Source organism: Hesperophylax consimilis, chromosome 6 (genome assembly GCF_061612785.1).
Source record: "Hesperophylax consimilis isolate HC1 chromosome 6, BYU_Hcon_1.0, whole genome shotgun sequence".
Taxonomy (NCBI): domain Eukaryota; kingdom Metazoa; phylum Arthropoda; class Insecta; order Trichoptera; family Limnephilidae; genus Hesperophylax; species Hesperophylax consimilis.
The window spans coordinates 38000932-38027071 of NC_142841.1; the positions used below are offsets into that span (position 1 = coordinate 38000932).

Genomic DNA, 26140 nt, shown 5'->3' on the forward strand with positions numbered 1-26140 from the left:
TGAAAATATTGTAACGAGAAAATGGTATGCAGCAGAGTAGCTTAAATCTTTTACGAAATCGATTTTAAACTTATTTTATAATAAGGCAAAGATTCACCAGAGTGGGAGCTCTATATAACGTATGAAACTTTTGAAAGTAGTAGTGGTTTAGAAACACATTATATTGATATCCTGAGATGCTAATGAGATTTTTGTGTTCTTCTCACCAATTAGCAACTCAATGTTATACCAGAATCGAATGAGTTTATAGTGATACAACCAATAATATTCCATCCTTCAATCCAAAATAGTGTGTTTATAATTTTCTCTAATTTAATAAATAAAAAACCAAAAATTCCTCTGAAATCATTAATGTTTTTGATTTGGTTCTTAAATACCCTCTTAACTATGAACAGGTAATATTTCAACATTTATATTTTTAGTTTAAATAAGGAGTTGTCAAAAGTTTAATTTGTTACAAGTTTTCCAAAGAAACGTCATTATCTCATTGACAATTCTTTTTTCAAACTTTCTTCGGGGTGCACGTAATTAATGTTGAAAAATGTGAAATAAAAAGAAAAATAAACACGACGATTTCACATTTGAAAACAACTTCTATACTGAAGCAATTAAACGGCCACCATCTTGAAACGGAAACGGAACGTGCAAACAAATTTACAGACAGACGAAATGTAAAACGTGCGTGTACTTCTCTATGCTCAGTCATCAATACGGTTACGTTTTAGAATCCTCCTCTTCTTCTTTACATTTGTTTAAGAAGTCAATCACTTCTTACAAAATCAGATAAACAAATACAGACTAGAAAATAATTAATTTTATTTTACACTAATTATCTTTTCATTTCTCGAAACTCTGAGTTTTCAAATTGCTTGGCATTATTTTTGTCATAGAATTCACGTCTCAAATTAGATATTTTTGTTGAATATTTACATAAATTATGCCAAACCCCATCCTTTCAAAGCATTACTGAAAACGTGTGTTTTTCAAATTCGGTTGACATAAATTTAAAGTGTTTTTGAAATCCATTATTTGCAAAAAGGGAAAGGTTTTTCTTAAATGCAAGTGGTTAGAAAAATTAAATGTGCTTGTTTTGATCAATATCAAGGACTGGAAGTGACAGTCATAATTTAAGGAATTATGAAATTAAATTCTGGGAAGGAAAGATTTAATATAAATGCAGTTATTATTATTAATCGAAATCTTGGTTTTAATTTGATCTTGTACTACATGACGATTGGTACTTGCTACGTAACGATTTGACGATCTAGCAAAGATAGCAGGACAAACATTCGTTTTAGAATGTTCGTGTGAACATACACAGCGTCATTTCATAACAATTCCTTACCTGTTTACCGAGCGTAGCAAATTTATGCTTTAACTCGACTATTTGGCATATTATCTGCCTGTAAATTTGTTTGTTACGTTCAAATCCAGTTCAACATGGTAGCCGTGTAAGATTTATTTTAATTTTTAAAAAAAATCAGAATAATCAAAATTATGTTACCTACTGACCTGAAGAAAGTTTGAAGAAATAATATTTTTTTATTGAGATGGTGACTGTATATATATGTAATTTCTTATTTGTTTTTTTTTATTTCTTTATTCTTATTTTCTAAAGTGGTGAATCATGTGAATTGAGTCATAGACTTGCAAAACCCGCTTAAATCTGTAGATTCAACAAAAAAGTAAGCTTACATAAAATTCAATTAGAAAATTTTACTTCATGATTACTAAACCACAAAATTATTGTTTATATGAAATGTTTGTAAATGTAAATATTAAAATGTACTATGAGTTCCGTCATCTAGAATGGAATTATTCGGTGTCACAAAAGTTTCGTTCTGCATTTTAGTAAAATTTTATGTGATTTTGTTGAAACCGACACATACTAGTATATAATATCTTATTTTCAGAGGCGAGGTGTGACGCACTCGATTAATAAGCCGTTTTCAAATACCGGCGTGCGCAAGTAATGTTTTTTGATTAATTTGTATTATTTCACAATTTACTTATTTAAATTAATATATTGCATATTTGCGGTACGTTCCAGACAGGTAGATACTCTCAGTATCGCCGTGGTGTAAGACCACCATCCAGAATTGAAAGGTTGCTTTAAATGGATTATGCCATGTTTTGTGACATCTTCTCTCCCTCATCATTTTTCCCTGCCTATTACCTTCAATCTCACAACATGCCCCAATTGTGAATGGCATAGTTCCACGGGTTCCAGAGAGTTGGGAGCCGTTGGGACACTTGTGCGGTTTCACATTAAAAAATCACCTTTGTATAGAAAATTGTTTATTATAATAATGTATTCCACTCAACTGCGTAAAATTTCCAAGGATGACTGATTCAGCGACACGACATGGCTCCAAATGTTTCCTCAGTTTACAGAAAATAATCACTTAATGCGAAATAAGAACAATTCGCGTAATTGTTTGTGTAACAATGGGAGAAATTCGTGTGCCTGGCAAACACGAATTTCTTCCTATCTAATTCAATAAAGAAGTTGGAGAGGACCGTGCTATTAGAAGCCGAGAAAACAATGTGCCATCTGTCATTAAAATTATTAACTTTAATTAAGCAGAAAGCATTTCATAACAATTACAAGTTTTGTATTTGTGAAACTTCTCATGTTTTTATAGAATTTATTTTCTTAGCTCGCTTTCCATACGGGAAGGACCTGATTTATGTGAACGAAGAATTCCATAATTCATCATAAATTTAACGACTGTTTGCTTGAAACATTACGACTTTAGTTCGAATGTTCAAATTTCTCAAATTAAAGACGACAAACCAAACAATTCATTACTAATTTAATAAAATACGCATCTGAGATTAAGATTAAGATGCCTATCAAAAAAATATGTACCAATCGGATTTAGCTCACATAATAGTCGTATCATCCGAAGCGAATAGAAAAAAGCAAATTGAGAAATTGTGATGAAACTGCAAAAAAAGATCACGATTTTACGATTTAATTTTCGTAAGAAACAGGTTTTCATTCTTACACAGTTTTGGTCGCAAATAAATAATTATCAAGTTGTTAAATTGTGAAAAAACTTTTTTTTTTTGTCCTTAAAATACTTTTAATTCAATATTTATGAAATCTTATTGTTATAGTTTTTTTAGTCTTGTACTCTTAGTTAAATTATGTATTAGATTTCTTAGATATATTTTTCTAAGAAATATCTTTGAACTCAAATTCGTATTCAAGAAAATAAATTTGTTTTTTCAATTAATAATTATTTAAGGATTTGCAATATCATTCTTTTTAATTAATTATTTATTTTAAATAGATGCTATCAATCACAAAAGTTAGTAATAATATATTAAGTTTACAAAGTTATGCTAAAAGAAATCGCTGATCACATATATATGTTAATTAATTCCAACGTCGAGTATATATTATGTAAACATTCATAGTTACGTGATTTTGTCACTTTGATGTATGAATGTGATAATACCAAATACGTTTTTATTTTGTCTTCTTTTATTTATTTAAATTTCTTTTCGAAATCGCAAATCGCCACATACCTCCAATCTTCTCTCTTGGCTACAACTCAATATCAATCACCGTGTCTTAAGAAACCCAAATATTTTCATATTCCTATCCAAAGAACCAACTTAACCTCATTCCGACCTTCTCTGCGAATGTGTCAAGTAAATAACATCCACTGTAGTGGAAGATAAGAGAACTGTACAAAATTTCTTAAATATCTTGTTTTAACATGACTACATGTATTAAAATTTATTGTCTCACGTTTTTTTGTCGTTTTTGTCTTACACACACATTGTTTTAGGTTTACATATTGTTGAACACTGTTATTGGACAATCGGTATGTATTCTTCTCCGTCTGCTGTGTACATCAATAAACAAAAATAAAATCAAAATAAAAAAATTCCACATTAAAATAGTAATAGTGCGAGTGCGATTGGAAAAGAGATACTTTTATACTTTTTATTACGTGAGATGAACTTACCAAATTCTGAAGGTCCGTCGTAAGTTTCGTACTCGTAATCATCGTCTTCGAAGTCAGTCTGCACCGTGGCGTCCTGCGTGACCACGGTTTCGTAGAGCCCGCTGGCCTGATAGCCGCCCGAACCGGTTTCGCACTCTACCGTACTCACACATATTTCCGCCACGTGTGCGCCGGTCCTGTCACTCCTGAACATCACGTCACCAAGAGTTTGCATCCCGATGGTCTCGCGAGTCCCATTACCAACTGCGCTGGAATACATGTCACAAGAAGTACTCTGTCCTTCTAGGGAAATATTAAGCATCTCTCTAGTAACGCTGTGCATGTCTCTAGATACCGTACAATTATCTCTGCTTGCGTTCTGTGTGTCTCTGGAAAGGCTAGGTATTTCTTTTGGTTCTTGCTCTCTTGTTTGGGTTTTTGTCTGGTGAGATCTAGTTAGGGTGTCTCTGCCTATTTCCCTCGGTGGGTCTATGTGGTCTCCCGAGTAGCTCGGCCCTTCGAGGGCGTCCTCTTCTTCTCGGGAAGAGGTGTCGTCTCCGGCGGTGTCCCTGCTGCAAGATGCGCAGTCGCACTGGGCGCCGCGGACGCGCAGCAGCCATACCAAGCCGAACAGCGCCATGCCGTCCTGTTGGTACTGCGCACGGCGGTACTGCGCACCCTGGATCATGGTGTCCCGGACTCGGCCATGCCTGGACCAGGCCAGCTCACCACCCACCACTAGAGTCTTCTGGCCCGCTGGACCCAGAACAGACAGCATCTTCTGGAATACCTTTCCTCAACAGTCGCTTTTGTTGCATGTTTGCACCAATTTTACTTTAAACCACTTTCAACTATTTATAAACAACGACCGAAGAAAACGAATCTAATATCATTTCAAAGGGATTTTCATTTCATTTTTATATATTCTTTTATTATATTTACATAGAATTTCTAAGAATTCCGTTTGACAGGTTTTTCTGTATTATCAAAAATAGCAAAGATCAAAAACATTAAACAACTGGCTTTCATAAAAAGGTTTTCACGGCGGAAGCCCTCCGCGTTTTGAGGATTACTCACTGAAATGTAAATAAACTTCGGTGGGGTAGAAAAATTTTGCTGTTTTTCTCAGGGGCAAGAATTAGCTAAAAAAACGAATTTACGGCGTAGGCCTGACGCCCCCGAGTCAATACTAGTGGGGGAGTATATACGCGGGCGTGACTCATATAATCCTGATGTCGAAATCCATCCTGAAACAAAAAGAAGAACATATTTCAGGCAAGCAGGATAGATACTACGGATAAACAAAGCGATAAACAATACCAAACTCCCCAAATTTTATCTCAACCCTTATTTATGAGTTTTTTTCTTTCATATGAAAGAAACTTATTTTCCTCGCGGAATCCTGAATCTTTAAGAATGATTAACGGCAGGAACGTACCGCCGCATGAGTCAATTTATATTTCTATTCCGCTGTGTGATTTATATGATGTTTTTGAACCGTTTTCGCGATTCTCAATGCTTATTGTAGTTATAATGCCGACGTCACACGAGGGCAACATAGAAGACAATATAATATTGTCCTGTCCCTCTTTCGTGAATTACCTCGATCGTGCAGGGCAGAACAATGGCATAATACAATACGCGAAAAATATTAGGTCATTTGTTCCAAGTTGTATTATAGTGTTCCATTTACGCGACATTTTAATGCCAAAATACGAGAACCTAATAATAATAATAATAATACTTGGATGACTTGTATAGCGCCGTTTTTGTGCAAAAACACCTCAAGGGCGCTGTACAAACTGATAATACATTTTTACAGTGGTCTATGTTATTACTTAACTATTTATGGAGAAAATATACAGTTCAATACTTACCTGATAGGTCACTTGAGATTTGAGATTAACACTTAATTAACATTATCTAATTGTTTATTGGCGAAATTTAGATACAGGATTTAGGACTTAATTGAAAAATTGAATATAACTGGACTTTCTCTTAGGATTGGTATATTTAATTTAAGGATACGACAGCTTAAAAAGGTAAGTTTTTAATTTAGACCTGAATTCTGTTGGACTTGTTATGGATCTTAGTTCCGGAGGGAGTTTATTCCAAGCCTTCGGCCCAGATACTCCGAAAGCGCGATCACCAAACTTAGTATTTGGCTTGCGCATAGGTTCTATCAGTCTGCCTACAGCTGCTGATGTTGCTGATCTAAGCGTTGACTGCCTCAGACCAGTGTTTTCCGGGAAGCATAGTTCAGAGATGTAGGGTGGGGCCATTTCATTGATGGATTTAAACACCATCCAGCACAGTTTGTACTGGATTCTTTCAGGGCACTTGAGCCAGTGAAGGTTACGAAGGTGTTCTGAAATGTGCGAATATTTTGAAACCCCGGTTATGAGCCGTGCTGCTGCATTAAACACTGATTGAAGTTTGTCAATTTGATATTTTGGAAGGCTGGCATAAATGCCGTTGCAGTAATCGAGTGCAGTAATCGAGTAACCTAGTGCCAAGAGCTCAATAAAATCGCGTTTAGAGAAGACAGTTGGACAATTCCTACTTATTATATACTGTTCATGTCAAAACCCGCTTACACGTGGACAACGTGGCCGTGCGTGATGGCGGGGGTAAGACACTATCCTATAAGATAGCTTGCCCGTTTTTTTCTGGAACAATGTCTTGGTTCATTCTCGTGTCTTCCAAACTATACTACTCAAACTAGGATAATGGGTTCAGAGCTGGGACAAAACAGTATTGTACTATCCTTGTGTGATCCCTGCATAACGGTACCTTTACAGTATGTATACGTTACAAACGTATGTATCTTTGAATTCGAAATTTGAGCAGAGTTTTTTGGAGCTGCTTTTTATTTGGATGAAATGGAACATGTCGGAGATTGATTTTTCTCCGTTATTTTAAATATTCTCTTTAATATTAATATTTTTCTTATACAGTGTCTGCAAAAACTCTAATGAACGTAATCAGTTCAACCTGCAGCTGGTCTTGTAAGATTTAAATTGTATTTTTAGAACTTAACACGGCACTTACGTATCCATATAAAATACAAAAGGTATATCATCAGTGGAAAAAGAGTTCCTGTAAAATATCTTGAACTGAAATTGTGATTTTATTGCCGCTAGGGGGTCTAGACTGTGAAATCGACAACTTTCAATACTGGATCGATATGCGTAACTACCGATGATTTAATATTTATTTCCCGAGCATGATCGCGCTGTTGATAGCTTTACCGATTTGGATAATACAAAAAATTAGAAATCGACATACGCTGGCAACACCGGAGGTTTTTTTTTTTTTATATTAACTCCACACAGGAGGCCCTGAGGAAAATAATTTCCCTCAGGGCCTATGTCATCTTTGGGGATGCTGTGTGGAGGGTCTTTTTGTGGAGAGGAAGGAGTGAACATGGGTCTTGAAGAGTCCCATGTTGTAGGAGGGAGGAAAAACAGAGGCCGGCAGTTCGTTCCACAGCCGAGCTGTTGAACTTAAGAACGAATCGTAGAAGCGACCCGTTCTCATGTGACAAATGTCAACCGTGTACAAATGTTGGGCACGCGTTTGGCGTGTATCCCGACTACGCACCGGTGCCGAAGGGATCAATGACGCTAGTTCCTCAGAGCATCTTCCATTGTAATACCGATAGAACAAGGACAGCATACCTACCTGACGCCTGTGCTCTAAAGATTGCAGTCCGTTTGTTAAGATTGGGGAATCTATCAAACGGACCGCCCGTTTTTGCACAGAGTCAAGGGTTTTTTTCAGGTATTTAGGGGCTCCGGACCAGAGATGGCTGCCAAATTCGACAGTAGGGCGCACTTGCGATTTGTACAGGGTCAGCAGTTGTGTATTATTAAAGTATCTGCGGGCCCTGTACAGTACGCCCAGCTTCTGAGAGGCCAGCTTTACTCTGGCTTCGATGGAGCCCCCATACCTGAGCTGGTCACTTATAGTTACTCCAAGCATATCAATGGAAGGCCTGTTCGGAAGATTGCTTCCGTTGAAGGAGACTAGATTATCATTTAGATCCCTTTTAGACGTAATCAGACAGGATTGGGTCTTTGAAACATTAAATTCGACGAGATTATTTTTACCCCAGGAGGAAATACTCTCGAGATAACCGTCCATTCTCTGCTTCAAAGCCCTCCGAGCCGTTGGAGTTTGTGTGCCCTTTGGGGGCTTGTCAAACAAAAAGCTATCATAAACTGTACTGTCATCCGCGTAACAATGTATCGGTGCACATGTCAAAAGGTCATTGATGTGCAACAAAAACAAAGTCGGAGACAGAACCGATCCCTGTGGGACGCCAGCATTTATAGAGTGTGAGGATGAGGTGAAACCGTCAGCAACTGCCTGAATTGACCTATCCCTTAAAAAGTCAGCAATCCACGTACACAGGGATGCGGGAAGTCCGTAAGAAGGCAATTTGTTGACAAGTCCTCGGTGCCAGACCCGGTCAAAGGCCTTGGATATGTCTAGTGCGACCGTTTGGGTCTCACCGTGACGTTCCAGGCATTTTCTATGAATTGATAATCTTAATATAAACTAATAAATTGACAATTTCTAATTAACATAATAACTTTAGTAAACATTTGCAGTCGGCATATACTTTGTGATACTAATATCAATGTTAATTAGTTCATGAGGTCTTTAGTTATCATAACTAATAATTTTTGTTCCTCCAGGCTGCAACAGAAGCAATTGATCGCGTCTTAGATAAATTTATTAAGTCTATGCATCGTGCATACGATTTTTTTTCAATTCTATGAGCTTATTTAGTTCATCTCAATTCATTTTAATGACATTATTAAAAAAATGTGCTTATTGACAGCATATCCGACATCTTGAAAAGCAGCGGTTTTTGTCCACCGACTGTCGGAATCATATTGACAAAATATATTAAAAATATAGTAAAGGTATGAGATTGGAAAATTTTACAGACTAACTTAGATGAAATTATTTAATGGTGTAAACAAAACGCTTTATTTTTGAATATTCGGAAATGTTAAGTAATACGATTTTCCGAAACTCATTATAATATCTTACATAAATATACATATTAAATTAATACCAGTATCACAAATTCGTGATTTGGGTGTGATATTCGATGGGAACTTGGCATTCATTGCACACATTAACGAAATAACCAATGAGGCTTTGAAGATGCTTGGATTCCTTTGCAGAACTCTAATTGATTTTAAGTCATTAGATTGCATGAGAACGCCGTATATTTCATTAGTTAGAATTCAAGTTGAATTCACTCTGACAATATAGAACGCGTTTAGCATAAATTTAAACTGAAAATTACAATTGAATCCATTAATTATGTCAGTTTGATGAAACAACATTGCATCTAATAACGCTGTCTGAGAATTGTGTCAAACCTGGTTTTATTACATGGAGTCATAACCGTTCGCGGCTAGTAATGTCCTTTCGAGGCTTCAAGGGTTTTAAGAATACAAGAAATGCGTTGCAATCCAAAATACAATTTTTCACTTATATTTCTAATACAAAATGAGTTACTTCCTTATGAAATTCTAATGGGATGATGATTGGTGACATTAAACCGTCAGGCAATCGTGTCCTTAAAAAGGGCGCTTGATAAACAGGATAGAACTAAAAGGTACGAAGTCAGTGGCGCCAATCGTTTCTTTTTAAATCTACAGGGAAGGCATTTCTACTATGTATAATCTATTCACTGTTATTTACAATTCTCCTGTCTACATCAGAAAACAAACAAACAAATCTGAACAAAACCACACGCGATAATATGTAAATGTACTCGAGCAGTTTTTGGCATATTATTTTATTTTGAAAACCAACATTTATCGATCTAAACCAATAAGAGATTTCCACAGATGTATCTTAGTTTTTTTTTGTGAAGATACAGGATAATGACAAGTTTTCAAAAAAGTTTTGAGCTATGGCTACTCAAAATGTGCCAAATTTACGGAATCAAAAAATATGAGATAAACAGCGGAATCGAGGTGAATTCTTTGGCTTAATAATTTGATAAATCGCTCTAGTGGCTTAACGTGGAAATTCATATGTATGTTTAAAGCAGCCATAAAGAGGCCTAAAGTGATGAAATTTATGAATAGCTTTTTAACAACTTTCATTTTAACACTAGCCGAACTAACTAACCAACCATCGCGCAGTCATACATTCAGATGCAAATCTGTCTCGGTATACATTCCTTACTTCAATCACTTTCATTATACCATCTTACATACATTTTTCTAATATTCTCATTAACCAACTGTGATTTTCCGATGATTCTCAATTTTCGTAGTATAATAAAAATATTATTATTGCCACTTTGTTTAATCTTATGGTACAGTTTCAATGAAACTTCACCTCATCAAGGGCTTAACAAGACTAGAAAATAAACTTTAAACATAAATTTTATTTAATGTTAAAATTCCTACTTTCAATCGGTTGTTTATATATAATTTGAAAATGACATATGGGTAGTTATTAGTATTTACAAACGTAATAATTTATTCACAGTTGTTGTTGTGAGCCTGTAACAAGATTCGAATACTGGAATAACAATCGATCAGAATTTGCGCAACAGTGAAAAAAAATTAATTGAGATCGTGATTTTTGGTTATGAAAATTACTTTCATAAATCAGGAATTTCAGTACATCGGTATATTTCAAAGGGATTGGTATTTAACTGCATGCTATTCGTAATGTCATCGTCATTCAATTTGGGAGACGGGTTTGGGTACCGCTGCCCTGGGAACCATTTATTGGATAACCAAAACCTTTGCCACAGGTCACTCCAAATGGTTCGCTACATTTGGTGATTGAGCAGGGATGCCCGGGTTCATTGGGTGAGGTGTGTACAGGGTGCGACTGTCCACCAGTTGCGTGGCGTGCCAGATCGGGAGAGGCTGTTTTGGGGAGACCCTTTGCCCTCTCCAACTGGTCTCTCAACCCATCGCCTTCTGCCGCAGTATAAATTTATATATCAGTCACTCCTGGACACACTGATCCTTAGGTTCTTACCGAACCCTTTAAATTCCCAGAAATTCCTCTCCTTCCTTTCTTTAAAAAAATACCCTCCGTACAGAATTCTATAATTCTAAGCCCTGAGGGAAATTATTTTCCCCTCGGGGGGAAAGGGCCTCTAATTAGGGCCTCCTGTGGGGTGAAAAATAATTTATTTAGGACATACACTGAAAAAGGGAATTAATATTCAAAAATTGGATAATTTCAAAGCCACACTAAATAAGCATTTCACGTAAAATGTATAAGCATCATCTTCCTCCTACAGAATTTATTTACAAAACCAGACATTTCGAGAAAATATGTATGAAACATCGTCAGATAAACCTTATCACCATCGCAGGTAGGATAGGCTTCCATTTGGTTCTCCACTCGCGGAAAGTGGAAATATCCGTTTTACTACATCTCTTTTATTGTGTCAAATTCACTTCAAACATATTGTAGGGTAGTTCAGATACTGATAAGATAATTCCTAAAATGTCTCAGTATCTCCATCGCAAAATTCTATCCTACAATTCACGATCGAAAAATGCTTGAAATGGTTTTTGCCGTTGTTGGTGACTTCCATAATACACATTTCAAATAGTACTGATACTTTTCATTATTATCAACAATTTTTGTTTTTATTTATTTATTTGCCAAAAATACATAGTTACATAAAAATCACCTCACTAGGCTGAGCCCGTTCGGAGGTGGTAGAAATGTAATTGAAATCAGAATTTAAATATTTTAAATTGAAAGGAAAATAAACGAAAAAAATATATAAGAACCAAAGTTTAAAAAAGAAATGTGTAAGAAAATAGGAAAAAAATCGACCAGTAAAAAGCAGTTTTTTTACTGTAAGATTTATTTTTTATAATTTTTTGTTTTGCTTTAACAGAAAATTGAACCCCCCTTCCCAGGAACTGGAGAAATCTACCAATCTCGCCAAATTCCGATCGGGTAGGACCGACATTTATTTTGTATATTAACTGCTGTAATGTCATCCGATTTCAGAAAAATGTTGTCTTGTAAATCCGCCTATGTGTACGTGAACGCATTGTCATCGCCAACGAGTCTATCTGCCAATTTTCAGCTCGATCTGATGCCGGAAAGTATGTTAATATCCGCTTCCAAGATTTGAATTCATTCTTTACCGAAAAAGATGTACCTATTTGAAAAGTGAGGAACATGAGCGTGAATTTGTTGCTATATTATATACTAGCTGAAGTGTACTTGGCGGTGCTAGACATTTCTCTCATTCCTATAAATATAACATGCAGGAAATTACTTATTTTTTTATTGAGGTAACTATATAAATAGAGTCTATAATCCTTTTTTTCAGAATTAATACATTGAAGCAAAAAATTGCACATTGGATGGCGCGAATTTTTCCAGTTCCCTAACATATCCTTGGGTGATAGCATTTTGGTATACGTTCAACAATTAAATGTACCTCACACAGAATTTAAAACTACATAGGTTTGAGGACGTTTTGACTATATAAATGGAACATTGGAGAATCGGATATCATATGAAAAAAAGAACTGATCGGAATAAGCACTAACGAAGAACTTGAGGGCAGTTCTGGCTTCAGAAACAAAGTCAAAATAGTTATCCTGCTTTATGAAATTCATTTTTATTTTATGTAACTCCTTACAAGGGCGCCCCTGTCTGCAAACTTCAAAAACAGGGAACTATATCGTCATTCGGTTGTTGGGCAGGTTGTTGGCAAATCTTCTTAGAAAAAAAAAACAAATGATAATCACATTTGACCTTAATACATTTAGAAAAAATCATATTTCGGCCCGCAGGGGGTCTACGAAAAAAAATCGACAAGTGGTCTACGGGGCAAAAGTTTGGGAACCTATGTTCTATCTTGTCGAAAATTAAAATGGTTTTTATGTTATAAATTTAGTTATCGCTTAAATATCGCTTGACTCCTAGGACATAGACTGGTCAATTACATTGATGATTTGCAATCGATTGTTTCAAGTAAGGTAACATTAATCTTCGGCTACACGGACACGCCTAGAATATACTTGTTATAGTCTTGTCAGAAATATCCCTGCTGCTTTCTTTGGCTAAACAAAATTTCTTCAAAAGTTGAAATAAGAAATATCAGTATATATTCATATATCATAAATTACAAATATCAGCATATATCATATTTTATATATAGTTCCCAAAACATACGCGTAGTTTTCACCTTCTTTTCCAACATTCCTTCTTCCCTACAACATTACCATGAAGGGCATGTTGGAAAAGTTCAACATAATTCCGCCATGTTTATTCAAGTGATGCGAGTTCACGACGTAACTTTCTATGCGAGTTGTTGACAAACTAATTTATCAGAGGCTGGAACGAAATAATGTATTACAAATTACAACATTTGACATTTTAGTTCAGCTCACGTTATTATCTAACATAGAAGTTTCATTTAGTAGGCCATATAAAATATTTATAACTCGCTGACGAGTACCCGACGGTGCTCGGGGACTTTGGGACGATGGTTTGGGGTAAATTTTTGTGGTTGTGAATTCTAGAGTTGGTGAATATAATATAATGGCATTGTAATAAGTATTTGTTTCACTTGATCGTGCCATGTCTTCATCCGGCGTTCTCGACCTCTTCAACCATTCACATCCAAGTCTTAAATTCATCTTACTTTATTCGTTCATCTTTCTTTATTCGTTCGAAACTTACATCTCATTTTATCACAAATAATCATTTTATTCATGTCTTCTTTTTTTCTACCATTATTTTCATGTAATATCATGGAAACCACACTTTAACTGTTAAAAAACTACATTTTGTCGATAAATTATTATAAGCAATAATTAGTTGCCGGTAATATCAATATAAATTGAAATTGAAGCCGCACCTTCTGGTGTCCGGTCAGATGCTCTGGAACACTTAGCGACGTCGGCTTATTTGCAACCCACCAAATAATTAAATATGTACTAGTACTTCAATCAACAATTACTGCTTATTATATTTTTTTCACCTGTAAGCAACCAACTTTATTTATGTAGGAAAGGCTTTGTTAGTGCTTAATTTCCCACTAGATGGCGTCGAGACCACGGGTCTTCCTGATTCCTCAGTGATACGATGTTCAGGCCTCGATGCCGTGCATGGGAAGGCTGGATGAAAAAGCCGCGTGCGTCTTATAAAACCAGGAATGTTCCAGTTATTGCAAGTAGATTAGTGTGCCTTCGATGCGAGTCTAGAAGGTACCAAGTGTAAAGCGAGATTCTCATACTGATAGTCTCAAACGTTCTCGTAGCTTGCCGCTACATTAATATTACTGTTCTGATATTACGTTCGTCCTTCGCAAATCTGCAGTACGTGTTAAAACCACATAAAAAATCCTTAAAAATCACCAAACAGACTTTTTTCGGTTGTCTGTTATGTGTGTGAAATATTCCTGCATAATGTAATGTAATGCGTAAAAATATTCGGGTTCAATAAACTTTATATTTTCAAAATTAAAAATGATTGTGGAAACCAAGCGATAAAGTATGTCAATTTTTTTTATAAAATGTTACAGAATTAAATACGCAAAAAATGTTCATCTCTAAATCTGAATCACTTACGATTTTTAAAGTTTACTAACGGTGTATGTGTTTCAGTAACAATTTTTTCATTCTTAAGTAAGAACTGTATAATATTATAGAATAAATTTGGTAGGGAACGGGCGAATGTAGGTTGTGCTGTGTGCATGATATTATTTGGTCACCAAGTCAATGTAACCGTAACATATTAATTTTACGGAGGAGTTGACAGCAATTTAACACAAAATTAATTACCAATTGATGAGATACATGAGTTTACGAGGAGGTAGCATCATCGTTAATATTCTGAATTTCATAACGACCTAACCGATAATAATTGGACAGCATAACTTTTTTGTGGGAAAGTCGAGTGTTTGACCTCGTTAGTGTAGAGCGAGAAAGATATATTATAGTCCTTGTTTTTTTAATAAATCCCATGCATTAACCTCACCTCTCTCTCTGTCTCTCTCTGTCTCTCTCTCTCTCTCTCTCTCTCTCTCTCTCATCCCAGCTTGCAACTAGGAAGCACACAGACGTAATTTCTATACTCTGTTAAACGACAAATAAAACACTTATTTTATGTAAAACCACGTTTTTTTAATTAATTTATTTACCGACCGGTTTCGTTTTGCTCAATCATCATCAGGATACAAACGAATTAAACGAGAAATTCATATTTTTGTTATTTGTTTTTGGGGTGCTATGCCATGTTGCGCTAACTCCTTCTTTAGCCAACATTTTGGACAACGTTACAGTGCCCATCATCAGGGCAGATGTGTAGACATCTGTACACATCTGCCCTGATGATGGACACGTGTTTCGAAACGTTAGCTAAAGAAGGAGTTAGCGCAACACGACATAATAATCCAAAACAAATAGCAAAAATCCTTTCGGCTGTGAAAAACTTAAATCATATTTTAAGATATACATAGTGTGTGCTTATGAATACAAAAAGAGTGAGACAGCAAAATAAACAAATAAAAACAATTCAGAGGCAATAGAATACATTTACATTAGTACAAAAGGAATGTGAGAAACCGACATAAGAATTGAGGTTTGCTCGATAAAACGCTGTACCCAAGTTTTCAATCGAGGAGGAGTGGGGCCCTCGCAATAACGGCGAATAAAATTATGAATAATGTAATTGATAGCCCATTCCTCGTGAAATGAAATAACTTATTCGAATCAAACAACTACAGCCAGGGACGGCACTATGACCTGCTATGTAGCCCACATAACAAAACAGACGTACTGGCTCGGCATAGTACGACACGAGGTATGGCGCTTTTAAATAATAGGTCTAAGACTGTTGACATTTCAGTAGCCTTGAAGGATTCAAGGGGCACGTAAATTTCATTATAAGTATGTATTTTATGATTTTTCTTCTTTCTTAATGTGTAGTTTTTATTACATGTGCATTTTAAATTGACAAAAAGTCTGTTATGCACAAAAAATGTGTGTGTATGTAATTATAAATAGTTTATATAATAGCCCTGACGAAGCGAAACCCGGTTGGATGTCATTTATAAATTCAATAAAAAAGTGGTGTATTGATTACAGAGTCTGTTTTTTCATGTAACATTTATTTAAATCTTCTTGAAGAACCCGGGGTTGCTCGGGATTGGTGAGTTGCAGAGTTGTTTGAAAAAAAAGGGCCGTATCTGCGTACTAATATCTCATTGAAACGTGTTCCACTAACGATAAGGTGCATACTTTGCGCAAACTGGATTTTATAGTCTCCGGTCGTTCAAAAGTGTCTCACCTAAATATAACACGTCATATAGACAGTAATTTTCCTCATATTTTGGGCGTAAAATGTGCAAAATTTAATCAAGAAGGGGTATTAACATTCTGCCTTTAGGGTTGGAAAAAAGGGGTGGATGTGGTTTTTTATTCATTTCAATTTGCAACGGATAGAAAATTTGTGACTAATATTTATTTTCATTGCAGAATGCAATCACTATGTAGTTTGACATATTTAATAAAATAAAATATTTTTTGTTTTAAAAACACGAGTTTTTAATAATTTTTAGAACCGACTGGTTTAGCATTACTCAAGCATCTTCAGGGTAAAAATTATTACTATACAAGAAATACAAAGTGTGAGTTATATTAAAAAAATTTAAAAAAATTGAGGAAGATAACATGATAAATATAATAAACACAGAGAAAGCATTAAATACATTTACACAAGTAGAAAAAACAGAGGAAAAACCGAAAGATAATTATGTAGACTAATGGATTATAATAATATATCTGGAGAAACAAAGCATCAACTGACATGGTGTAAGGAAAACTTGGACATTTTTTAAGGGTTAATTGGAAACAAACTTAATATTGGACTACTTGATATGTCTAATTGATTATTGAGAATAGGACAAAAAAATCAAAAAGAAAAAAAACAAAATATAAACGAAAAGTCCTATTTACTATATGTACTTATTATATTTGTTTAATAAACAAAGCGATGCCACACTCTTTTCAAGGTTTTATAGATATGTACACGCCGATTGTTTAAATGTTTTTTTCCTCTTATTTTGAAGGTCAACTATATGTTGTATAAAAAAACAAATCGACGCCGTTACAAACACTCTTGTTTAAGGTATTATAGATATTTACACGCCGATTGCTTCGATACATTATTTTGATTGTGTTTCTAAATAAATAAAAAATAAAATTACCTTTGACTATTTGAGAACTCTTGTGCTCAAAAGTGAACGTATTTGAGATGACCGTGTTGTCACTTATGCATTGCAGTAACGCTGCAAACACTAGTAACTGTTTGTGATGGCAGATGATATTACCGACGTGGATGCAATGCATAGTGCCCGCTGCCCACATGAGCCCTAGTCCTAATTTTCACTACCTGGGGGGAACACACCGAAACCAACATGTGATAGTCCACGCGAGGGTACAGAGTATAATGGAGACCGTAACTAAGGCATATTTGTGTTTCTCCCGAGTTATTTAAAGTACCTACATACCAGACGAGGTAACCTTTAGATACTAAAATAGTTGTTCCTGAAATATTTCTTCTATTTATCGTTATTTTTTTTTCAATTGAATACGCCAATCAAGCAAATGGCAATAAGTAGGACATAATATTGATTAGGGGTAGAAAAACTTGTAATTCAGTGGCACCTGAGAAGGCTCCGGATCGCCCCTAAGCTCAATGAACCAACTAGATTAGCAAGTTAGGCGGAAACACGTGGCAAAGTAAAGTTTGTTGAAGGGTTCTAAAGACGTGGGGCTCATTCAGTAATTCATATGTATCTTTTTCATAAGAAGCGGATAGTATAATTTAAAATAAAACATTTTTTTTCTCAACATAAAATATATTTTTTTACATCGATTGCCGACTACGTTTCACTACCACAGTATATTTTAATTTCGCTTGTATGTGATGTGATGTTGTTCTGGTTAGATAACTGGTTCAACGAACTAAAACATGCTTTGAATTTAAATTTCATTTTCAAAATTGGATCTGTTTGTTATTTGAAGAATTCAGACAAGCGATAAAGTATCTATTTACGTAATATATAGAAAAATTAGCATTTGTCGAACGTTTTTTTTTTTTTTTTTTTTTTTATTTGGTACATTATTTTGTTACAATTTATGTTTTCCAGTAATGTAGGCCTCACTGGGTGGCTTGCCCGTGCTGAGGCCTTCATTTTATAATATGAAAATCTTATCTACATATTACATTTAAAGAGAAGATAGTAAATTTGAAAAGAAAATAATAAATTTAAAATTAAAAATAAAAATACATAATAATACATTTAAAATTAAAAAAATAATACAATGAAAATAATCTTGTGTGTTTGTGAGTGATGTGTGTTTATGTTGGTTTTGTGTGTTACGTGTAGGTTTTATTTTTATTTTATGCTATGACATTTTGGTAATATTGTCTTTTTTGTTGTTTAATCCATTTTGTAATTTTGTGTGTGAATTTATTTTTATTTTCCTCAATTTTAATTTCAATTTTTAGACTGTTGAAAGCTTTTATAGCATGGTATTGGTAGTGTCTTTGTCCAAATGTTGAATTTACTGTTGGAGTTTTAATGTTTTCTTTGTACGCTTGTCTAACTGGTCTGTTAGTGTTATTTTGTGTATGTTGAAATTTATTTTTTTTGTTAAAAATGTAGTTTAGTAGTGTTTTAACGTATAATTGGCGTATATCTAGTACGTCACAGCTGTTGAATATTTGGTCTGTATCGGTCAGTCTATGTTTTTTTAGTATTACCTTTAAGATCGTTTTCTGTGCGGTTTCTATGTAATTGATAGCCGAGTTTGTTGCTCCTCCCCAAGCAATAATTCCATATTCTATTATTGATTGGCAGAGTGCAAAATATATTGTTTTCAATTGTTTTATTTTATATATGTTTCTTATGTTAAGGAAAATGTGGATTGTTTTGAGAAGTTTATTTGTGATATGTTTGATGTGAGGTATCCATCTAAGGGTATGGTCAATTACGATTCCTAGATACTTTATTTGTTCTGTTTTTTCTAGAGGAGGGCAATCGCAGATGTTGGTGTTTAAACATTCGTGTATTTTTATGGTGTTTGTATTGTTTTTTGGCTGTCCCGTGCTATTTATACTGTATGTTGTGAATTTTGTCTTTGATATGTTAAGTGTAAGTATGTTTGAGTCTAGCCATGTTTTCACTTGCGAGATTCCCAAATTCGCTATGTTATATACATTATTCCAATCCTTAGATTTGAAAAGTAAAACTGTGTCATCAGCATAGCTAACTATTTCACCGTCTATTTTCATGCTGCAAAGTTCATTTATGTAAATAGTAAAAAGAACGGGCCCTAGTATGCTTCCTTGTGGAACTCCATATGTAATCGGCAGTGGTTTACTAGTATGGTTGTTAATTTTGACTTGTTGAGTTCTGTTACTCATATAACTTTTAAATAGTTGAAGTTCCTTGCCTTTGATACCCATGTTTTCTAATTTTTTAAAAAGTGAATTGTGGCAGATTGAGTCAAAGGCTTTAGCTAAATCTAGATATATCGCTATGCATTTGTACCCTTGATCTAAGTTGCTATGTATATAATCTACTGTACATGCTAAAGCTTCTTTTGTGCCTATTTTGTCTCTAAATCCATATTGGTTATCCGAGATTAATTTGTTTTCTTCAAGGTATTTTATAATTTGGTTTTTTAATACTCTTTCGAAAATCTTTGATAGCGAGTTTAACAGAGTGATTGGTCTATAGTTAGTTATTTCCATTTTGTCTCCGGATTTATAAATGGGGATAACTAGTCCTTTTTTAAGAGTACTAGGAAAGCAGGAGTGTGTTATACTAAGGTTGATTAAGTGTGTTATAGGTTTCAAAATTTCATTTTTTAATATCTTAATGCAATCCGTTGTTATCTCATCTAATCCAGGAGCAATTCGGTTTTTTAATGTGTTTATTATTTTGTTAATTTCCTCTTCCGAGGTTGTTTTTATTGTAAATCTGTGTTGTGTCGGTTTTTTATTGATATTTGATCTATTTGTTTGTGTTAGTGTGTTTGTGTTATGCAATTTACGGTTCGCTAAAACTTTTCTTATATTTGCAAAGAAGTTATTTACATGATTTGCTATAGTTTCTGTATTTGTATTGACATCTAATTTTTTGGAGTTAATATTTAGATTTTCAATAGTATTTTTCTGTTTGTATTTTTGTGTGTATGTGACTTCTTTTAATATTTTCCATAATTCCTTTGGGTTATTTTTTTCTTTTTTAAGTTTTTCGCCATAATATAATTCCTTAGCCACTCTAATAATTTTGGTGCAGATGTTTCTATATCTTTTATAGTAGTTAAGTTGTTCCATGTCGTAGGGTGTATATTTAATTTGTTTGTGAATTTTGTCTCGTTTACGAATACAGTTTAATATTCCCTGTGTTATCCATAGTTTAATTTTTTTTAGCTTTGTGTGTGAGTTTTACTTGTTTTATGATAGTGTTTTTATTTATTTCTTGTGCTAACATGTTATGAAATTTATCCCAGGCCTCCTCCACGTTCTCTATTTGGTATATTGTACTCCAGTCTATTTGTTTGAGTTTTTCTTTCAAGTTTGAGTAGTTAATTATTTTTTTTGTGAATATTTTGTCTTGGTTGGGTTTTGTGTTTTCGGTGTCTATTGCTATCATATTCATGTAGTGATCTGTGATAGTGCTTTCAAGTACTACGGTTTTGGTTTTTAGTTTTGTTTTGATCATTATATGATCTATACAAGTTTTTGTGTTTTGTGTGACTCGTGTTGGAATCTTTATCGTTGGCTCCAGTCCATGCTGTGCTAGTAGTGTTAGGTATTCTATGTTTTGTGGGTGTCCGTTTTGTAAGATGTTTATGTTTAGATCTCCAATGATGATGATATTTTTATTTTTGTTGATTTCTTTTAAAGTATTGTTAAGTGCAGTTAGGAAATGTGTGATGTCGTTTTTGGATGGAGATCTGTACATCGCAAGAATACACGTTTCTTTATCATATGCTATGTGTATGCAGTTGGAGTCTATTATGAGTATTTCTTTGACGATTGTATTTATTTTATCATTGATGTATATGACTATGCCATCATTTTGATTTTTGTGTTTTTTTGTGTGGTGTGTGTTATAGTTTTCTATTGTTTTTGGTACATATTTATCGTTCAACCAGCATTCTGTCAGCACAATTATATCAAAATTATTATCAAGCTGTTGTAGGTATATCGTAAATTCATCAAAATTTTTATTAATTGACCTAATGTTTTGGTGTAATATTTTGATTCTATTTTTTTCTTTTGTAATGTTTGTCCATATATTAAAATCGTTTGTACTTACACAGTAGTGTTGGTTGTCCGAGTCTGTATATTCCATGTAATCCGCCATGTTGGTGATTAATTGTGAAAGTATATGATGTGAAGTGTATTTACGTGTGGAGTCGTTCAGACCATCCTGTGATTTTCACGGGTCTGAGTAAGACTAGAGGCATTAGAGACAAACAAAACGATAGGCACTAATGGTAAAGTTATTAACAAATAAATAAACCTAAATTGAAGACCGATACTAAAGTTATTCCCTATTGCCAAAGAGCACTGATTAGAGTCCCTCTAGAAACTTGCTTCTTCCAGTCAGGCTCAGTTCGTTTTTATAAATACACTGTAACTGCATCTGTAACACATGTTTATTTTAGTATAGTATTATTTATACTGCACGGAAAAAATTAAGTATTGCCCATTTATTAAGAATCTCTTCAAATTAATGGTAATCCGGAAAATAACGGGATTGCAGACCTTAAAGCATGAAGGTTTTCAGATAAACGTAACTCTTAATAAATTAGCTATCCTCAACTTTCTTCACGTGTCCTGAAGAAACTACAGTGGTAGCGAAACCCGGTTATCTTCCTGGGTAGATCGACAAAATATTTTATCACTAAGATATTGCCAAAATTCATCATCATCACTTTGTGACATTTGCGAACACGGTCAGTTCTTTATACGAAATAACTGGCTTATTCATGAATGCAGGTGAACTAACTGAAAGTAAACTTATACATGATCTATATACTTAATTAATTCATCAAAGATGCAATCAATTGATTCCGTTCCAGTTTCGAGAAACAAAAGATGTAAGTATGACCAATGACCTCATGAACTAATAAACTCCTTTTTTATTATAAAAAGTACACGCGGACTGCCAATGTTTATTAAAGTTAATATTTTATGTCGACATTGTCTATTTATTAACTTTTACGTAGCCGTCTAACGTTTAGGAATGTCATTTCATAGAGAGTTGTTGGCATACCAGTGTTGATAGCCTGTATCGATTTCTCATTTATTGCGTTCTCAATATCGGTCTGGATATCAACTGCGCGAGCGTGCTAGGAAAATCGGTATAAAATATTCGGTAGTTACGCCTATCGATCCGATATTGTAATGTTATCGATTTAACTGTGCAAGACCTCTGGTCGGCAAAAGGTATAAAAACATGTATTTGCTGATTTAAATGACGCAACCTCAAAAAATGCATGACTAAGCGGAGTCCATATAATTTTAAGTCCACGTACCAATGTGCTAGATCAGTGATGCGCAAGCTGTGGTTCATCAGATATTAAATTTATTTTTGCCACGCGGTACATGCATTATTATTAATATATTCATAAACAATATAAATCAATCCATGCGTGGAATAGAGGCCACGTTTGTACTGATGATAGAAAAATAAATGGGGTTCAGTAGCAAAAAGCTAAAGCGTTCGCCTAGCAAACAATTATTACTATTTACAAGTTTGACTCGTATCTTTTTTTAACTTTAAAAACGGTTTTGATGTCGCCAAATATTTAAACATGCCTCGTGGCCCAAGGATTGTGGTGCCAAGTGGCTTATATATTCGCTTACGTAATCGTAGGGTCCGATAAGAGTATCGAAATTCACTCTGCTCTGCCAAAAAATCAGTCATCTCCACAACGCATTGGTTATTAGTGCGTCGTCGTGTAGGTCTTGAGGTGCTCAAAAAAATGCTAAGAAGTAAAATATAAATTATACCCAATGAAAGACTAAACGCGTATTCATGCAAAAAAGAAACCGTAGTAAATACACTTACACATATTTCACATTCCATTTTTTATTTATTTTTGTGTGTTTTTCTGATTCATTTTGTTTGAATATAATTACTGGTGGTTCAACAATCATTTCAGAAATAGTACATTATTTTAACTTGTTTTTTTCAGACGATATGTTTATTGTATTATTTCATACTTTTAGTATACAAATAAGTTTTTGGATAAAGATAAAATCCAGTGTGGCACTGTCAAAATTTTCCATTGAATAAATGTTTCTTGCTTGAACTCACCTGCGCTCCCCTGTTCTGTAATGTACTGTGTACAAATGTACGAAGCAGCCAGCCGAGTAATGTACAAACAGTGTTGGAAATATCGAGTATTTGACAGGGCCTGTTTGCCGAGGTAACTAGTCACAAGGTAAACACACTGTTATCGGAAACTAATCAAATTGTTGTTTCTTTTTTCCTCGTGGGCTTTTGTTTTTCATTCTAATTCGATTCTACTTGTTTTATATTGCTGTGCCAACGTGAGCAAAATATTTTTTTATTCAAAGGGAATTTTTTTCAAGGGATAATAATGATATTACGATATCGGATACAAAAATGTTACTATTGTGAAATTAAAATCTGTATGCTGTTTCCGTTGATCAATTGTTGTCGAGTCATCGAACGTACTTAATTGTTCAAATAAAGCAGGTACAAACAAAATAATTTCATATATTAAATTCTTTAAGTCTCTTCAAATAATTGGTAATCTGGTTAAAAATGGGATTGCAGGCTGTTTATTGATAAACTTTTAGTAAATTCCAAATATATCAGAACACGTGTTCATGCACCTGCGTTTGTCTTGATAGTATATAATGATGAAATGCAAAACAGATTTTTATAAACAAATTTTCTGACATCCTGATAACACATTGGTGTTTTTCTAAAAGTTTCAGGAAACCTATTAATTCATTCGTTAAGGGCCTGCAATCCCGTTTTTAACGGGATTACACAAAAAGTTAAAGAGAATCTTAATAAGTTAGCAGTACTCATTTTACTCCGTGAACCCACCTTTAACATAATATTTTAACAGAAAGTTATTTTGTTCGTACTGTTAAAAGTTAGAATTATAATTTTCGTGATATTTTACGGGTCTTACTTGTTACTTAAAGTGACTTAAATTGCGTATAATTCAAAATAGCGGTATGCGAGCATTATTGAATTGTAGTGTATTCTAAGATAATTAATATGCAGAAAAAACTAGGCATATTAAGTGTGAGACTGGGTATAATTTACAATACCTTAATGTTTATATTTAAGCTCAAAATAAGATGCTCCCAAACTACATGTTAAATAATGTAAATTTTAATTTTGAAATACATGGCTATCCCACGAAAAACTATGGAGATTTTAGACTTCCGAAAAAAAATTTGTCGGAAACCTAAAATAATCTCTATTTTAAAGGATTTAAGATTTCAATGAACTACCGACAGATGTTTTAAAAGATTTGCTGCATTTCGTGAGTTATGCCTAAATGCAATAAAGAATAAGTTTTAGATCTAGTTTAAAGTGTGCCTAAATGTCATACAAATAAGTTGTTAGTTATTAGTAAAGGTTTATACTAGATTTAAAAAAAATATTTTTCAAAACTAAATAAAAACATACAAAAAAATTACTTACGTTGATTAGGATAGTACTCGTTCATCAATAATTGCTTATACTGATCAAACTTTTACAGTCGATGTTATTTCTTTCATGATATATTGTTATCATCCAACCAATTAAACTTTTCTGCACGATGTACGTAGTCTTACAGAGTGCTGCAAGATATATGATTGTGATATAGAAACTTTCATGACCTAAGTAAGATTTTCACGGATTACACTAGTCCAAAGTTTGCTGTCGTATGTTGTACGTTTTGAGATTCACGGGGTTTGAAGTGTTGGATTGAGACACCTAGTGTTTTCTTATAGTGCTTGAGTTAGTTTTTGATATCTTTAAAATATAATACTCGACCATTATTAGCACTCCGGGTTTGAATTTCCTAAGATTTTTATGACAAAATATTCTGTTAATTCAACATTTAATACGTTTACTCCGGTTCGTCAAACCAAAACAGAAGCAGCGGTAGTCGGTACAGATAGACCCACTAAAAATCGAAATTAAGTACTTTTTAATTAATTTTTTTGTGAATGTCTTCAATTTTGATATTTATGATCTAGTGCTATTTCTTATGTTACCTGTAAAAAAAATTTAATGATTTTAAAAATAACCTTTTATAAAATAGAGTTTTTTTACTAAAATAGATCTATTTCTATTATGTAGTGAAATGTTACATGAAAAATATTGTTATTATTTTAAAAATAATCTCTTATAAAATAGAGTTTTTTTTAACTATAATACATCTTTTTCTATTATGTAGTGAAATGTTACATGCTAAATATTGTTAGATTTTAAAAATATTTTCTTATAAAATAGAATTTTTTTACTAAAATATCTCTATGTAAACATAATTGTCATGATTTTAAAAATAATATCTTTTAAAATAGAGTTTTTTTACTAAAATAGATCTTTTTCTATTATGTAGGAAACAGTATCAAACGTCGCGACCTAGTTTCGCCATCATTTCATAACATTTTATAAAAATGCGTGGTGTGCTTGTGTATATGGGTGAATGCCACCAAATGTTGACAGGATGCATTGTAATCGACAGCGAGTATATCTGCCTAGTTACAGCTTGATCGGATATCAGAAAGTGGGTAAATTTTTGGTTCCAAGATTTGCATTCATTCATTACTGGAAACAAAATTGAAATGTATTTAAAATAAATCTTCCGATTATGCTAGAGCGAGCTTGGCACCGTTTAAACCGGACTGTTCAAATTCGTTTAATCGCTATTATATAAATAAATATGAGAATAAATCACTTTGAACTTTGTCCGATTTTGAAAATTTCTATCCGAAATCGTGGCTAAATATTTGATGAAAGATAGAGAAAGGAAATTTAGCCTCAGCGAAATACCTATGCCCCTAATATTTATCTTTGCAAACACTGGGTTATTTCTGACCAACCACCGCAGCGTAAATGTTAGCTGCCT

The 26140-nt window shown here is 33.8% G+C and overlaps 1 protein-coding gene across 1 annotated transcript in view; it reads right to left on the bottom strand.

The window, feature by feature from the left end:
* The window catches only part of LOC149423316 (disks large homolog 1-like), a 469358-nt gene that overhangs the window by 280504 nt on the left and 162714 nt on the right, over positions 1-26140 (bottom strand). Inside the window, exon 2 of the mRNA XM_089632667.1 lies at positions 3984-5209. Within this exon, the coding sequence (XP_089488793.1) occupies positions 3984-4740 (757 nt within the window). The 5' untranslated portion in view covers positions 4741-5209. The remainder of the gene's footprint in view (positions 1-3983; positions 5210-26140) is intronic.